This window comes from Eumetopias jubatus, unplaced genomic scaffold, assembly GCF_037043125.1.
Source record: "Eumetopias jubatus isolate StellerSeaLion01/CBP00866 unplaced genomic scaffold, mEumJub1_p1.0 scaffold_3, whole genome shotgun sequence".
In the NCBI taxonomy this organism is placed as follows: domain Eukaryota; kingdom Metazoa; phylum Chordata; class Mammalia; order Carnivora; family Otariidae; genus Eumetopias; species Eumetopias jubatus.
Window position 1 is genome coordinate 22,455,479 of NW_028274809.1, and position 17,992 is coordinate 22,473,470.

At 40.2% G+C, this 17,992-nt stretch overlaps 1 protein-coding gene across 10 annotated transcripts in view; it reads left to right on the top strand.

The window, feature by feature from the left end:
- FN1 (fibronectin 1) overlaps positions 1–17,992 on the top strand; it is a 66,775-nt gene that overhangs the window by 31,122 nt on the left and 17,661 nt on the right. For 3 of the 10 annotated variants that reach the window (XM_028112139.2, XM_028112140.2, XM_028112143.2), the window contains exons 21-33: positions 2,030–2,124; positions 3,544–3,712; positions 4,210–4,296; positions 4,543–4,734; positions 6,042–6,314; positions 7,435–7,617; positions 9,659–9,748; positions 10,920–11,189; positions 12,103–12,219; positions 12,889–13,053; positions 13,589–13,744; positions 14,426–14,539; positions 16,825–17,012. In XM_028112139.2, coding sequence (XP_027967940.1) covers positions 2,030–2,124; positions 3,544–3,712; positions 4,210–4,296; positions 4,543–4,734; positions 6,042–6,314; positions 7,435–7,617; positions 9,659–9,748; positions 10,920–11,189; positions 12,103–12,219; positions 12,889–13,053; positions 13,589–13,744; positions 14,426–14,539; positions 16,825–17,012 — 2,099 coding nt within the window. Of the gene's footprint in view, positions 1–2,029; positions 2,125–3,543; positions 3,713–4,209; positions 4,297–4,542; positions 4,735–6,041; positions 6,315–7,434; positions 7,618–9,658; positions 9,749–10,919; positions 11,190–12,102; positions 12,220–12,888; positions 13,054–13,588; positions 13,745–14,425; positions 14,540–15,358; positions 15,629–16,824; positions 17,013–17,992 lie in introns of all 10 variants that reach the window. The other 7 variants (XM_028112132.2, XM_028112133.2, XM_028112136.2 and 4 more) reach the window with 3 other exon arrangements.

The window sequence follows — 17,992 nt, forward strand, 5'->3', positions numbered from 1 at the left end:
CACATCCTTTGTTTGACATCAGTTTGTGGGTTTGTGGTTTGGAGATTTTCCTGTAATGGTCTTCCCAGGCAGAGAGCATCATCTTCAACTTGGGAAGACGCTAGCTGGCTGACTCAAGCAATAGAAAACACCCAGTCCTAAAGCCCAAGACAGCAGAAGAGAATGTAATTTGTGAAAAAGTTGTGGCTTTCACAGATGTTCCGTGCAAGAAGCTACTTGCTCTCCGAATTGTTTTCTTGTGGCCATTAACGTGGTCCCACAGGGCAAGCCACCGCATGTTGGCAAAGTCAGCAGCAGCCAAGTGACATATGATTTCAGAGACTCTGGGAAGGCGTCATGGGTCACCCGTCCCAGTCCCCCGAAGACACCTTCGAAATCATAATGTAGTTAGGAAACGGTTCACTAAACAGTAGAACTTCAGGTCAACTGATAGAGTAGTCATTAAAGAGTAGCCACACACATATTTTATTTTTCTTCCACACAGTATTTTCAAAACAATTTTTTAAAATCACACAGTCAAGTCCAGCCTGGAAACAAATGAGAGAATTACAGTGGTGCCCAAATCCCCACATGGTTGAAGGGAAAACAAGTGCCTGGAGCTGAGGAGTGAGCAGGATCTTCAGACTTTTAATCTCCATTGTGTACCTTGGAGGATAACTGGTCTCCCTGGCCATTCATAATTTCACATAAATGCATTTAATAGGGGTTTTTTCCCCAGTGGACACAGAATTTGGTTGGGACATAAAAAGGAAGGAATTAGGAAGGCACCAAACATGTGACCCAGGCTGGCAACACACTCGAAACCCTTGAATTTGACTCACCCTGTTCAGAGGTCTTGGCTTCTGAGACCTCATCAGCAGCCAGTTATTGGAATGCCTAGTCCCCTTATTACAAGACTTAGTTGTTCAGTCCCTTATATTTTGGAGATTCTAAATCTGTAATAAGATTTGTAGACTGTTGAAAAAGTCTGTCTTAAGTGTATGTACACATGCTCTTTTTTCTTCTTTTCTTGGTTTTTTTTTTTTTTAAGTAATATTTTTACCCAGAGAATAACGGCGAGGTCAGGATGATAGGAGCTGCAAAATTACCTTGTTATAATACTTTTTAAAAAAATATTTTATTTATTTATTTGACAGAGAGAGACACAGCGAGAGAGGGAACACAAGCAGGGGGAGTGGGAGAGGGAGAAGCAGGCTTCCCGCTGAGCAGGGAGCCCGATGTGAGGCTCGATCCCGGGAACCTGGGATGATGACCTGAGCCGAAGGCAGACGCTTAATGACTAAGCCACCCAGGCGCCCCACTTGTTATAATTCTTAATGCCAGTGGCAGAGTACTAAAATTTTGTAATATGTTTATCCTAAATGGATAATCACATATTTAAGGAATCTTTAGGATTTGTAAGTATGTCCATGGTGGCAGATTTTGTTTAACTTTCATATGGTCTTTCTCATTTGCAACCCAAAACAATTGACCATCGTTATGGAATAATTCAGCATAGAGCTCTTTTCAGATCACATCTATAATTTAACAGTTGTTCTCAAATTAATGATTTAAAAAGCAGAATGATAGTCAATTTGTGGTGACCAGTTTTACATTTCAAATGGGATTTTATATTGACTGTAGAGGAAAATTTATTGTCATAAAACTCAAATCCCAAACTTAATGGAAAGACACAAATCAAAGAATCCAAGGACTTGAACTTGTCTACTGAGGTCATTTAGGCCCTTGTTACTGAAGTATGATTGATGGGCTAGTAGCATCGGCGTCACGGAAATGCAAACTTCTAGCCCCACTTTGGTACCTACAGAATCAGAACCTGCATTTTAGCCAGGTGTCAGATAATTTGTGTGGCACATGAAAGATTGGGAAGCGCTGGCCTACTCCAAATTCCCACCCAGTGAAGGCTATGACATTCAGGATCCACTAGCTGGGTAAACTGAGGTTCTCCGTAAAAATACTTGTTCCGTACGTTCTGTGCCATCGTCTGTGACTCCAAGGTTTGAACGCATGCATTGATTCTGTTTCACAGTGCAGCCTCTCAGCTCCATTCCCCCTTACAACACGGAGGTCACTGAGACCACCATTGTGATCACATGGACACCTGCTCCAAGGATTGGTTTTAAGGTAAGTTGCAAATGTTCCTAATCTCTTGTGGTACAGCCCCGAGGTGCCCTCATATTTCTGGATGTGGTAGAAACAGGGTGTTTGGGAGTCAGGAGACCTGGGTTTGGTTAGCTGCCTCGCTCTGTGCCTCTCTGACCCCATCGTCCAGGTATAATATGACCATCCCCTCACTGAATTGCTGGAAGGATGAACTGAGGCTGTGGAAGTGCTTTGCAAAGGATAAAACATTAGTATGGAACAGTTGCTGCGACCTCATTTTCTCTATCCTTTCCCCCAGGGAACTGCATTTTAAAATATATAGGGAAATGCCTTTTGTTGTGTTGTTGTAAACGGGTGTCAACAAGTTCACGAAAACCAATTTAGGGAGACCAATTAAACTCAGAGTCACTTAAAAATCACATTTCCATCCAATCAGTTTCATCTCCACTTGTTCAAAGCCCCTTGGGTGAATCTCTTAATAGAAGTTAAGATTAAGGTCTTTCCTGTAGATATCTGGATTCATGTTCTTTAAAGTAATGATATTAGGGAAGTGATGAATAGAAATGAATATGTTTAAAAGAATTCCTTTCCTCGGCATTTAGAGTGTGGGGAGAGAAATATTTATTATAATTGGAAATCAAAACTAAATCCCCATGATTGCTTGTTTAAAAAAATACACCAAAGCTCACTTCTTTTTTGAAATATGCAAATGGCCATATTGACGATTATGCTACTTAAATATAGAGGAGCCCTTTTTGAAGACTGCCGTTTTAAATTTCCCTTAATCGTGTCATTCTGACTTTCAGAAGCCTTATAACCTACAAAGGACGTCTCTAGAGTTGAACACTGTTTGATGAGACAATATTACCTAGGTTTTGAAATAAAATACTAAAAATTTGAAAATTATGGGCACATTCATTTTAATTCTTCTTTTGTAATATATTGTCCTGCAGTTTAAGCTATGAACATACTTCTTCAAAAAGAATGTTTCTGAAGTACAAAATGTTAAAGGGGCTGCTGCCTTTAAGTTGAATGTTCATAACTCCTTAAAGAGAGTGCTGGAAGATTTCTTCCAGCAACAGAGAAAATAGAAATGAACTGCCATGTGGCCCAAAGCCCCTGTGTATGTCTGGTTTATATCCGGAGATTATTGATCAAGCAAAACAGCATGTAATGACATTTTTCCAGAACCTTCCATGACAAGCCAATGTAATGCAGTTCTGGAAGACACCTCTCCCACCTTGGCCCCCCAGTCCAAGGAACTTCCCACTAAAGTGTCTAGTAGAGCTAAAGGCAGACCCCAACTCATCCCCTAATAAAAGTACAGTATGCAGTGTGCACAGGAGTTCACATTATACACAGCATAACCACAACCTCTCCGCAGTGATCCAGCTCTGGAAACACTTGTCCTTGGTGTTTATTTTGCTTTCCTTCTTCTAGCTGGGTGTACGACCAAGCCAGGGAGGAGAAGCACCGCGAGAAGTGACTTCAGAGTCAGGAAGCATCGTTGTGTCTGGCCTGACTCCAGGCGTGGAATACATATACACCATCTCAGTCCTGAGGGATGGGCAAGAGAGAGATACTCCGATTGTAAAGAAAGTGGTGACACGTAAGAGGAGTTCTTTGCCTCTTTTAGTTTTTAAAACTGGTCCGATTTTTAAACATAGGTGCTATTAGTATCACTTTTTGCTTCTGATAACAGCGCAAGGGGAAGGTCCCATCCCTACTTATCTTACTAGGTATTTGCTAAATTTGGAGGAGCAAGTTCAACATGGTCATATATTCTATGTCATCAGAACTTTTCTTTCCACGTCAAAAATATTTATCAACTGGCAAGACAGGAAGAATTTCAGTAGTATTGCAAAATCGTTCACCGTAAAAAGAGATGCTCCCAGAGAACTGCTGTCCACCATGGTTTTATAGTGTGACTTCTATATTTTTACTGATTCTTGAAAAGAAGGAAGGGAGGGGGAAGGGAGAAAGAGAAAGAAAGAAAGAGAGAGAGGGAGGAAAGGAGGGACGAAAAGAGAAAGAAAAAAAACTTTCCACAGGTCAAGTGCTCGGTGTTAGCTTTAACTTCTAATTTAAAACTTTTTTTCTGCATAGCATTGTCTCCACCAACGAACTTGCACCTGGAGGCAAACCCTGACACTGGAGTGCTTACCGTCTCCTGGGAGAGGAGCACTACTCCAGGTAAGCCTGGGATGTATCAGAGGGCAAGCCGTTGGAAATCACTCCCCTGTTCCAAGAGTTTCTTTAAACGGAGGATATTAATACCTGCCTCAAAGGGTCGTTGAGGCACTGAGTAGCAGGAGAGTCCTCAATAAATGTCCAGTCTTCCTCCTTTCCCCTTCGTGGGTCCGTCATGGGAGTTGAGTTTAATGTGCCCTGGGTCACAAAGGCTCTGTGCAGTAACTTCCTCCTTCCTGTTTTCTCTAGACATTACTGGTTATAGAATTACCACCACGCCCCTAAATGGCCAACAGGGATACTCTTTGGAAGAAGTGGTCCATGCAGATCAGAGCTCTTGCACCTTTGAAAACCTGAGTCCTGGCCTGGAGTACAACGTCAGTGTTTACACTGTCAAAGATGACAAGGAAAGTGTCCCTATCTCTGATACCATCATCCCAGGTAATGGAAAAATAAGCTGTTATCCCGAGAGTGGCAGTTTCGATGAGAGTGGGGATTAAGATCCCCCACGTGGTTGAGGGTGTCAAGTACATTTGGGATTTAGTTCTGACCTTCCAACCACACTCTCCAAAACCACGAAGTCAAAACAACTGTTTGGACAAATGCTTGCTGTTAACACCGCTTTCCTGTCTGCTTCACCAGGATGCTGTTTGTGGCGATGGGGATGTAATGGAGTGGCCCCCATGGCATTAACTCTGTACTGTCCGCTCACGTGGAAATATTACTAAAACAGTGTCATGTGTCTGTCCTCAGTACTGACAGGCTAAAAGTAATATGGTAAATGCATCCCATCGGCACATTTTGTCCCTGATGTTACAGTCCATATCAAATTTCAACAGCTGTCTATAAAATCGTACCTGTCTCCATATGTGAGCATTGACATAGCCCTTGGTTGACACGTTCAATTCTTCATCTTGCCGTTTCAAATCCTTCCTTTATAAGATTGAAAAAAAATAAAGAAAGGCCACACCTTTGGGTGTTCTTTCTTGTGGATTGAAAGACAACATTGAAAAGACCTATCTAGGGATAAGTTTGTTATTTGTCCAAAATTGGATTGTGACAGAATGAAAGCATTGGACAGATTGTGTTCTCCTTTGCACTATTTGGTAGAATGCTTTTACTAATGCTGATTAAATAACTTTGATTATGAATTAAGCAAAGTATTGGCAGTGGTCTTGGACTCAAATCTGTCTTCTTCCTGAATGTGCTTTTGAATGGCACATTTCATACCATACATTCATAATGCGTTAGCATTATGGCCATAATGTTGTCTTGAGTTTTTTCTATGGGAAAAGAAAGAAAAACTCACCTACCATTTTTTTTTTTTTAACCTCCTTCATGCAAGCTCTCTTTTCCTACTAAAAAAGTTTTGGCTTTTTTTTTTTTTTAAAAAAAACATTGCTGATACTTATTAAAGATATTATGTCTAGGTTCTAAGAATGGTTTTGATATCTTAAACAGGCCTATAATTTTTAAGAACCTGAGAGGTTCAAACCCTACTGTTTACTTTTCAAATGCAAGAAAATCCCTAAGAATATTGTAACCTGTTTTATTCTCCCAGGGAAGCAAACTATATTCATGATGCTTAGGACGTCTTTTCAGAACATTGGGAAAAGATCGCATATTACCATCATTGCTTTAACATTCTGTCAAGTTTGCCACTAGTAACCTGACGTACACTGCTTTATTTTTTCCTCTTTTTTGCCTTTATCTTCCTTTTGCCCCCCCTTTGCTTTGTAACTCAATAGAGGTGCCCCAACTCACTGACCTAAGCTTTGTTGATATAACCGATTCAAGCATCGGCCTGAGGTGGACCCCGCTAAACTCTTCCACCATTATTGGGTACCGCATCACAGTAGTTGCGGCAGGAGAAGGTATCCCTATTTTTGAAGATTTTGTGGACTCCTCAGTAGGATACTACACAGTTACAGGGCTGGAGCCGGGCATTGACTATGACATCAGCGTTATCACTCTCATTAATGGCGGAGAGAGTGCCCCTACTACACTGACACAGCAAACGGGTGAATTTTGAAAACTTCTGTGTTTGAGACATGGATGGTGTTGCATGCTGCCACCAGTCACTCTGGTTAAAGATGGACGTTTCACAGGGAAAGCCAGCAATTTGCCAACAATTACGGAAGGGAGGGTGGGTTGGGGGCGGGTAAGGAATTGGATGTATATGCTAAACTGATTGGTCGAAGGCATATGCACGTGGTCTTAAATACACTTTCATTTAAACCACAAATGTGCAGAAAGCTAGAGAGATCTGATCTGTTTGATACAAAATGGCAAAGTTAAATGAATTTGCAGACCTGGAGGTTTTTTTTTAAACATATCTTACATGAATACCGAATTGGGCAATGAGCACCAGTTAATAAGAAAGGTACTTCCAAAATGTGCCGTGATGCTCTTCCTTCTACTCTTTGATAAACCCTGCCATGTTCCTTCTTTGTAGTTGACTAAAAACCCAGTCAAATTTAGGGTGGATTGGAAGGGGGTTGTTTTGACATAGGAGAAAAAGAAACTCTGGAGCACGGTGGATTGCCTTGCCATGTCTAGGTAAAGAAACTCCTCTTTAACCAGTCTGGGGCTGAGCATGCAACATTACAAAGGTTCTCTGCCCTGCATGGTAAGAAACATGCCGAGAACCAATTTGCATGAACCTTCTCACTTGTAGGTAGATTTCACGGAGTGGGATTGTAGTGATGCCGGTAGCTGTAGTCACCTCATGTCAGGGGAGAGTCAGGACCCTCTTGTCTTTTTGTCTGTGTGCATGTGGTTCTTCAGAAAGTACCGCTGTGTTTCTCTTTGCTGTGTGGCAACTTAAGCCTCTTCAGCCTGGGTTAAAATAACTGTCAGTGGTATTAATAACGTACTTAAAATCCACATATTTGAAAATAGATGCAAATTATTCTTTGATATGTACTGATGGCAGAAAGGTTAAAGGGGCCTAACAGTACTGTGTGTAGTGTTTTATTTTTAACAGTAGTTCACTATGATTTAGATTAGATTTAGACTATTTGCATGATGATGACTCATTTCCTTTATGCATGAAATACTGTTTTTTACCTTTCCAGCTATTTTTGTTAGCTTCCAGTTTAAAATTACCTTAACCTGGTCTTCCTTCTTATTTGAAACCAGCTGTCCCTCCTCCCACTGACCTGCGATTCACCAATGTTGGTCCAGACACTATGCGTGTCACCTGGGCCCCACCTCCGTCCATTGAATTGACCAACTTCCTGGTGCGCTACTCACCTGTGAAAAATGAGGAGGACGTTGCAGAGTTGTCAATCTCTCCTTCAGACAATGCAGTCGTCTTAACAAGTAAGCAGTCAACTGTATCTGTTCAATAAATCCTAAGCTAGAGCCCCAGGAAAGAATTCCAAATTCTCAGGTAGGAACAACTAAGATGGAGACAGCTACACCAAGACTATACGCTAAACTCCAAATAGGATGTGCAGCTCTGTACCTTTTGAAAGATGTCATGTTTATTGCTATTTTCATGTATGTATCTTTGAGATCTACTTTTTAAAGATCATAGTAGAAAAATACCAGCAGCGAAGTTCGAAGACTTCAAACAAATTCTGCTTCCAGATCAGCACATAAAAATAGATGAATGTCAAGAGAAAATGTATGACTAAATCTAAATGTTTGGAGAGAGAAACAATGAGGATTGAAAATAGTGTCACCATATCTGTCTTATTCTCATTTAAAAAAAAAAAGTGTTGAGCAGGTAATCTCTAGAGTTTGAAAGCATAGAAACTGCCTTGTTAGGATAGATCAGGACGCTGTTTTGAAGAAAGAGCCAGAAGTGTAACTGGTACTTCAGAAAGAATCTGTTGGCAGGATTTCTCTGAAGGCTGAGGACCTAGAAAAATAGCAACCATTTATGGAAATTGTGTCTTTCTAGATCCTACCTTTTTAAAATAGACATCGTTGATTAAAGAAAATAGAAGGAGGCTGAGACATGGTGCTGTTTCCTGCCAATGTCTCTTCTCGTCCTTCTCACTGGAATAGGAAAATAATCACATGAGAACAGCATAGGTTTCCACACAAGCAGAGAAAGAAGCTCACATTTAGGTACAGTACCAAAGGATGGTCTGAAAACATTCTCTATGTTGCGAACATATTTTAGAGCAGGAAAGGCAGCTCAACATGACCATAGTCTTGGCTTCTCATTTCATGACTGAGAGTGAGAACGACCTTCTATCTGCATGTCGACAGGCTCTTGTTTCTGTTCTGGAGCACTCCGGAACCAGTAGTTACAGCATCGCTCAGGACGCAGCCCCTGCTTCAGGATCACTCTCTGCCCCACTGACTGGTCACATGTTCGTCATGTGTTCTAACATCTTATTCTAGATCCTGCTCTAGATTGCAAGGTCCCATCTCCCCCCAGAGAAGCCGTTATTACCCAGTTTTATAGATGAAGCAACTGAGGTTTGTAGTGGTTAAGTAAATTACCCCTGGGCAAGCAGGGATAAGGAAAGTGGAGTCTGAACATCCAAGCCTTGCAGGGGCCTCTACAAAATGGTGTGGAGGGGAATGGGGTCTACCGAGTAAGAAATCAAAGATTAGAACCCTTACTCTGTACTTTTTTGGGGACCTCAAAATGAAAGAAGAGGATACTCAGGAAAGCGTATGTAATTTTTTTCAGTATTTTGTTCTTACTTGAATATGGCAGAACCAATCACTTTTCCCATGGACTATGACTCTTTTCCAGTAAAGGTTAATTATTAAGACCACTGGTCTTGGCCTGGGTCAAATCGTTTATGATCTCAGGCAAGTATGTCAAAGAAGACAACTTCTCTGTGCCTCTGTTTTCTCATGTGTAAAATGGGGATAGTTGTAAACCAAAGTTTTGGAGGTGATGGATATGTTCGTTGTCATGAATGTGGCGATGATTTCACAAGTTCATACATATGCCAAAACCTGTCAAAACTGTACACTTTAAATATTTGCACTTTATGGCCACAAGTCTGCTTTAAATAGTAGCAAACTCCTTCCTAGGGTTGTTGGTGACAAGTCAGTGATAATCCACAGTGCCATGGTCATTATCATCACATGCCCTCAACAGACATAATATAAAGTGGATGACAGAGATAATACTACGTGGCAGCAACCATCTTACTGCAGATCCGGCTGAATCATACTCTGAGAAGTGCATCTGAGGGTAGGGCTTAGAGACGTTAGAGGGCAAGGTGACCTTTCCTTATCAACTCATTACAGCCTACTTCCAGGTAGCAACATTCACGTCAGTATCAGCTTCTGTGTATGTTGTTTTATCCATTGAAATAGTCCTAAGAGCGCTTTGCTTTTTTCATGCTTCTGAGCACAATTTAAAAATAAGTCCCCTTTGTCTCTTCAGATCTGCTGCCTGGCACAGAATATTTGGTCAGTGTCTCCAGTGTGTACGAACAGCATGAGAGCATGCCGCTTAAAGGAAGACAGAAAACAGGTGAGTCATGTTGGCAGTATGCTGATCAAATAGCTTTTACCTACAATTTTAAATAGCAAAATGGAATGCTGCTTCTAAAAATGTATCTCCATTTTTGTGGTGGTAGTGGTGCTTACAGACTTATCATGACTTTCTGATCACTGGTCTTAAAAATTAAATGACACTTCTGCAAGTATTACCCTGACTTTCCGTCACTAAGATTATACTCTAGGCTTCCAGAGAGATCTCAAAATAGTCCAGAAACATTGTTGTCTATCCTTTTAAAAAATGTCCCAAGAGTAGTATAATCTCTATTATTTAGAGATGGTGAACATTTCTTCTCATTAGGCAGCTCTATCTAAGGCTGACCCAACACTGTCATTGTCATGGAAGTCTTTTCCCTCCTTTGCCAAGCCAACAAGTTTCTCTCTTTTTTCTGCTTGGTGAAATATCCATTTGCTATGTAAATAAGTTGAACCGAATCCCGTAACATTACGTTTCTTCCTTAATGTTATAGTCCACTCGGTTCCAAAGAGGAGTTGTGATACCTCAATTTACTTTTACTAAAATAAAAATGTTCTGGAAGGCCCAGAGAGATTAAGTGATTTGAATTTGAGGTAAACTCTAAATTCTTATTAATTTTTCGGCCGTACACTAAATTTTCAATTCATGAGGATTTACCTGCATTGTAATTTGTCCAGGATGATGTCTCATTTTCATTTTTAAGAGCTTTATGTTTGGCGTTATTACTACCCTGTCGACCTATCAATTTCCTCTTGAGTGCAGAAAGCTTCTTTGAGAACCAAACACTTAACTTGAGAGTGGGCATATCTTGCCTTATTTTGAGTGACACACTTACAGGATAGAACCATAGAATACTTGAACACTGAAGCATTTGAAAATAATTCCCAGAATATCTTAAACACCTGTCTTCAAAAGTGATGCAGAACCCTTTGGTAACGACACATATAAATCACTTGGATTCTTAGAATAAAGAAAAGAAAGCTTGAGGTGGCCACTGGAACTGGGTCAGTTTATGATTTTGAAATTTATGTGTGGCTTAGAATCAATGCATCATGGCCTGAGGTTTATGGCAATTTGTTGTGCTAATGAGAAAGGACATTCTTCCCTATGTTCTTCCTCACCTCCTAAACTGGTGATGTCTTTTTTTACCCCTGGGTGGGAAAAACAGGCCTTGATTCCCCGTCTGGCATTGACTTCTCTGATATCACTACCAACTCTTTCACTGTCCATTGGATTGCTCCTCGAGCCACCATCACTGGCTATCGCATTCGCCATCATCCTGAGCACACCGGTGGAAGACCTCGGGAAGATCGAGTGCCCCCCTCTCGGAATTCCATCACCCTCACCAATCTCAATCCGGGCACAGAATATGTGGTCAGCATCATTGCTCTGAATGGCAGAGAAGAAAGTCCTCCCTTGATTGGCCAACAGTCAACAGGTAACTTGTTTTCTGGTCTACAAAAAAACTCAGAGGACTTTCTGGGCAGCTGGTATCTTCTGGGAAACAGCTTTGTATTGTCTGAGTCATCATCTCTTAAAAAAATAGATTGTGGTTATGAGGCATGGAGAGAGAAGTGAGAGAATATGTAGAGAAAATCTCCTTCTTAGACTCTATTGAAGATAATTTTTTTATCACAGAAAATTTCTCACTGGATATAGATATTGATACATTTCCAGTACCCAAAGTTTTATTCAAAATATTAAGAAAATCCCTCTTCAAAGTTCCCTTAAAAACAGAATTATTTTAATGAAATAGTGTCAGTATTTTTAGGAGATAGATGAGATAGATGCTGAGGTACTTAGGGGAAAAGTACCATCATGATAGCTGTACCTCGGGCTCAAATGGATTAACAAAAAAAGAAAGACACAGAAAAAGAGACAAGGAAATGTGGCAAATGTTACCAATTAGCAAATGCCCAAGAGAAGGGGATATAGGCGTTCATTATATTATTGTTGTAACTTCTCTGTTGTTTTAAATTTTTTTAAGTAGTCTCCACGCCCGGCATGGAGCTCAAACTCACGACCCTAAGATCAACACCTGAGCTGAGATCAAGTCGGCCGCTTAACCGACTGAGCCACCCCAGGCACCTCTGTTTTAAAATTTTTCAAAATAAAAAGTTGAAGGAAAAAGAATGCTTCAATAAATTTATAATAATCATTTTATCACAATTTGAGTTGCTTCCTTAACCCCTTACCTTGAATTGTTCGTAATTTTTATTTCTGCTAATTTTGCATAATATTTACATTATTATATGCAGGAATTATAAAGGCAGCTATTTGAAAAATGAGCAGAGTGAATCTGGGCATTATTTGAAAGTTATAGATATGGAAACTTTCCCTTGTTTTTCTAGTTTCTGATGTTCCAAGGGATCTGGAAGTCATTGCTGCAACCCCCACCAGCGTGTTGATCAGCTGGGATGCTCCTGCCGTCACAGTGAGATATTATAGGATCACCTATGGAGAAACAGGTGCGTTAGTAAAATGCTATTTCACTCCGATCAAGTCAGATTCTGTTGTGGGCAACCTCAAAACCCAAGGGCAGATGAATATTTAAAGAGACTTTGGCAAGTCCATTCAATGGAGCCTTGTCTCTTCCAGGAATATGTAAAAAAAAATATGTATGCTCTAATTGGTGGCAAAACCGAGATACAAATTGTTTGTATAATACTAAAGGAGGAACAGTAGAGCTGAGGAAGAAAGAATTACAAATTCACAAATATATGATCAGTGGTGAAATAAGTGATTTGTATTTTTTTTACGTGCCTGTATTTTCAGAATTGTATTTAACATGAATATATTACATTAATATTTTGAAAAAGGAGCACAACATATGCCATCCTGGGTTGAGGACTTACCTTCTTTCTCCTTCCAATGTTAATCCACAACTCAGTGACATTTTAAAGCTGGAATGTTAAAATAGCATTAACTGCAATTTTCTTCCAGTTTTTACACACTTACTAAGGTTCACTACATGCATAAATAAATATGTTTCTGTGTGGGCCCTATTAATAATACTCTTTTAAAGGTAATAATCAAAGGTGTGACTAAATGCTGTCTCAGTATGTTGATGTCGTGACTCAGCAATCCCCAACTATTTCTCAGCCCCTCACACTTTGAACTAACCCCTTTTCACACAGGAGGAAATAGCCCTGTCCAGGAGTTCACTGTGCCTGGGAGCAAGTCCACAGCTACCATCAGTGGCCTTAAACCTGGAGCAGACTACACCATCACCGTGTATGCTGTCACTGGCCGTGGAGACAGCCCGGCAAGCAGCAAGCCGATTTCCATTGATTATCGAACAGGTACTGACTCCTCCTCTGGGGAGACAGAGGATTATTTACTCGGATAGGTTTGCAATGTTCTCCCAAGTATTTTCCTCGTTGTGGAATTGCTTTTCTTTTTGAATAAGATGAAGCAACACAGACCGCTAACAGAGTTTTGAGCCAGATATTCAAAGAAGCACCGCAAAGGGCAGAGATTTTGTCTATTTTGTTAATGGATATATTCCATGTGCCTACAACAGAGACAGGCATAAAGGGTGTTCAATAAATATTTGTTAATGAATGAATGAATGATCTGATAAGGTAAGAAGACAAACACCTACTTGGAATATAGTTTCTTCGTGAATGAAACAGCCATCTTGAAAATAGGTAATGGTACCTAGAGGCATGCCCCACCTCCCAAAGGCAATCTAGGTGTTTCTGCAATAGAAACACCTGGGGGTCATTAATAGTGATGAGAGATCTTTCTGTGCCTACCAGGACTGGAAAAAAGCCTTGTCTGTTCTTGTCCCCACCGCCTGGGGCCTCACTGGTTTCTCCTTGTTTTTATTTATAGAAATTGACAAACCATCCCAGATGCAAGTGACTGATGTTCAGGACAACAGCATTAGTGTGAGGTGGCTGCCTTCAAGTTCCCCTGTTACTGGCTACAGAGTGACCACGACTCCCAAAAATGGCTCAGGACCATCAAAAACGAAAACTGCAGGTCCAGGTAAGAATAACCAGCATCTCCCATTCATCAGGATAAACAGAAGAGGGCCACACAATATGCTTTTTAAAACATGGCCACCCAGGTCTGAGTACTGTACATTTTCATATCGTATGTCAAAGTTTCCCCATTTGTGAATTCAGGGCTTGAGATTGTTACAGACTCCCTCCACAGCAGAATTTTTAGGAGAAGGGCATTCCTCATTTTACATGCATAGTTCTGTTTGTTGGTATGGACATCTTGCATTATTAGATCTCTCTTTGTGGTTTTATTTAGTCATGCACACAGAGGAGAGAGGTAGCCTAACTTTTTAAGATCCTTTTAGCTCTTGTTTTTGTTTTTATATAAAATCCTGGTAAAATTAGGATCCTAAAGCAGTATCTTAAAGTCAAACTAATTTTCATTTTTTCCAAGAGCAGCATCATTCATTGTTGGAGACATCATATTAAATTTTAGAGTGGATCCTTTAGTTTGACTTTACTCCAATATAGCAATTTGTATTAGCAATGAACATATCTGTCCAACAAGAGAAATCATATCTGACTCATCCATGTTTTCATGAGAATTCTACAAATGAAAAATCCAGGCCACCAGGCATTTATTACCAAACTCAGACAGCCACTTAACTGGCCTTACAGTGGATGACACAGATCCTGCCTTTGCTTTTTATTACTCCCTTTGCAGATCAAACAGAAATGACCATTGAAGGTTTGCAGCCCACAGTGGAATATGTGGTTAGTGTCTATGCTCAGAATCGAAATGGAGAGAGTCAGCCTCTGGTTCAAACTGCAGTAACGAGTATGTAACCAATGCTTCTTTCCCATTTTCAAAGTCAGTTTTGTTCTTAGGCATCTGTATGCCCTCCTCATGTCTTTTGCAATTACACCTAGAGAAAGCCAACTCAGTTAGTTCGTTATCTTGAGCTGAGCCCTTTACAGACATTTTTCCTTCTTGGTGCTAAGCAATGAACATCCAGGGAAAGAAGTTGTGGAACTATCCTAGTTGCTGTGCTTCGAATTTCTTTTGCTCATATGGCCTCAGCAAAATCTCATTTGCCTGTAGCAAATCTACAAAAATATTTTGCCTGGACCTTCTTTTCTACGACTGGATGGTAAAGTTGATTGCAGCGTGTTTCATGAAGCTGTTATGTTTGGAGCATTTGGAAAACTGTCTGGAGCACATTTAATGTAAATAATAGAAGGGGGAGAGAAGAGTTAAAGGAAGATTATAATAATCTGAATCTAACATTCAAAATCAACCTTGCCACTTCCGAGGTATAGAAAATCCAGGTCTGTGAGACTAACATCACACTGCAAAAACGAATCTTGGTAGAATATCAAAAATTAATATGAATAAATCCTCCCTGTGGGGACATTTTGCAAGGTGCCTATGTGTCTCACATACACCTACATCTTAATAAGTGATGTAACATTAAATCTTTTCTAAACCAAAAGAAACTTAATCAAGTGTCAAGTAATTTTTCCATTTGATAGTGGGTTAATTGGAATTGAATTAATCCGAGAAAATGGTATCTGCAGAACTGCTTTGCACGTTATAAAAATGCTTATTTCACAACTTGCTTTTCACATAACCTCTTACCATTAATTTGCCTAACAGACATTGATCGCCCTAAAGGACTGGCATTCACTGATGTGGATGTCGATTCCATCAAAATTGCTTGGGAAAGCCCACAGGGGCAAGTTTCCAGGTACAGGGTGACCTACTCGAGCCCTGAGGATGGAATCCGTGAGCTATTCCCTGCACCTGATGGTGAAGAAGACACCGCAGAGCTGCAAGGCCTCAGGCCGGGTTCTGAGTACACAGTCAGTGTGGTGGCCTTGCACGATGATATGGAGAGCCAGCCCCTGATTGGAACCCAGTCCACAGGTATATCGTTAACCGCACCACTGGGTGCTCATGGGCACAGCAGCTTTATGCCCTGCTGAATGAGTTCTACTTGAGCGGGCTATTGAGTCCCTCTAAAGGGGGAAAAAAAAAGAAAAAAAAAAGCAGCCTCTATTAGGAAAGACCCTCTTTAAAAAAGAATCATCATAAAGTTTAGGTGATATTCAGGTACAGTCTAATACAAGGAGGTTTTAGAGTGGCTTGGCTTATAAATAAGGCCCTAAAGTGAGATGTTTGAAGATGATACTAAAATTGTGGATTATTCCCTAAACCCTGACTCCCTGTGGTTACACTCACTGTGCATAAAGGAAAGAAGTTTGGCATCCTAGAACTTACTCTAAAAAAGGAATCCAAACTGGGCCATTTCCTAGCAGCTTGATTCTGAGAACGCGTAGGTAAGACCTTCCTTCTCTGGTTAGAGATCATGTGTGGGGTGTGTGATTTGCTTAAAGAATTGAGAACCAGACACATAGGAGATGGTTTAGGGCAAACGCTTTCCACAATACTTTATCCGCTTGTGCTTTGTTTCTGAAGCAGAGTGGAATGCTAAATTTGTGTCCCTGTGACAGCATAAACCCTGGGGGTACTATCTGTATTATTGCTCTTTGCTTCTCTTTTCTGCTTCTGTTGTGAGCTAATTTTCTTCTTATGCTGCACCACAGAGAATACTTCAAATTTAGCAGCACTATCTGCTGTGGGGTTCAAATAAAGAGGATAAAAACATAATTCTATCTTTTTGGGGTTGGAATACTCTGTGAAATGATTTTCCATGCAAAGATCATTTATCTAGGAAAAGGGCTATTGCTCATCTTTCCATACAAATGGAAAATCAATCCTAATGGCCAATAAGCCATTTTGATTTTTTTTTAAGGGAAAGCAGAAAAGCAAACCAAAACAAACCAAACCAAAACAAAAAAACAAAAAACGACTTCTAAAACCTAAAGTCTCTTAGACTTCTGGCATTTACCCAAGTGCCTCCAGTGATTCTGAGAATTGGTAGATATAGAACACATTTTTTCAGCAAACGTTTTCTTTATTTTGTATCCCTTTTTGTACTTGCTCATACTGAATCTTTGCTTGACCAGGGAACCCACCTAACCAAACTTCTTGGAATTCACTTTATTTTCCCTCTTCCCCAGTTCCTATAAGATAACTCTAACCAATGACCCTCCTGACAGCCATTCCTGCACCAGCTGACCTGAAGTTCACTCAGGTCACACCAACAAGCCTGACCGCCCAGTGGACGGCACCCAATGTTCAGCTCACAGGATATCGAGTGCGGGTGACCCCCAAGGAGAAGACTGGACCGATGAAAGAAATCAACCTTGCTCCTGACAGCTCATCTGTGGTTGTGTCAGGACTCATGGTAAGAAGTGCCCTTTTTCATTGGAATAAAGTACAGTTGGCCCTTGAACAACATGGTTTTGAACTTCTAGACACAGATTTTTTTTTTTTTATAGTACAGGACTTATAAATGTATTTTCTCTTTTTTTGGATTTTATTAATAAAATTTTCATTTCTCCAGCTTACTTTATTATAAGAATACAGCATATAATGCAAATAACATACAAAGTATGTGGTAGTCAACTACTTATCAGTAAGGCTTGTGGTCAACAGTACAACTTTTACTAGTTAAGTTTTGGGGGACTCAAAATTTATAAGCAGATTTTCAGTTGTGCAAGGGGTCGGCACCACTAACCCCTGCATTGTTCAAGGATCAACTGTAGTTATCTCTTTCATAGTTTAAGGTAGTGGAGATAAAATATCATAATAAATCTTACTATGTTCTTTGCCTCTGCCATCAAATAATTTTACTGTAATATTGTGTCAAGTAGAATTCTCTATATTGACCTAAGCTCTTCTAGATGATTGTCTGGGATGGACTTTTATAAATAGTGTTGGATTTTTCATAGCTCTCTAAATGTATATTCATTTTGTTTATTTTAAAAAGGCTTTATGTGCGTATGTGGGGGGGCAATTCATATGTCCATAGGTTGAATGCATAAATCCACTTTGGTTATGCATTTTCTGAGCTCTGTTACCTTGGCAAGGAATATTTTCCAGTTTGTACCAACCGACCTGACCCTCCCTTCATTGAAACATTTATAATCCTTTACACGCACATGTGGAAAACTAGCCAGGAATCTAGGAAATTGATGTACTTCTTAACATAAGGCCAATTCCAGGAGAAATGACAGAAAGAGGTTTCAGAGAGAGAATAGAGTATTCTCTCTGCTTCTCCATGATCAGACAAATTCATGATTGGCATCTGTCAGATCATAAAGGAGAAAAACAGGCTAATACCCATTGTCCCCATTTTGGATCAGCTCAGTGTAAGAATGTAAG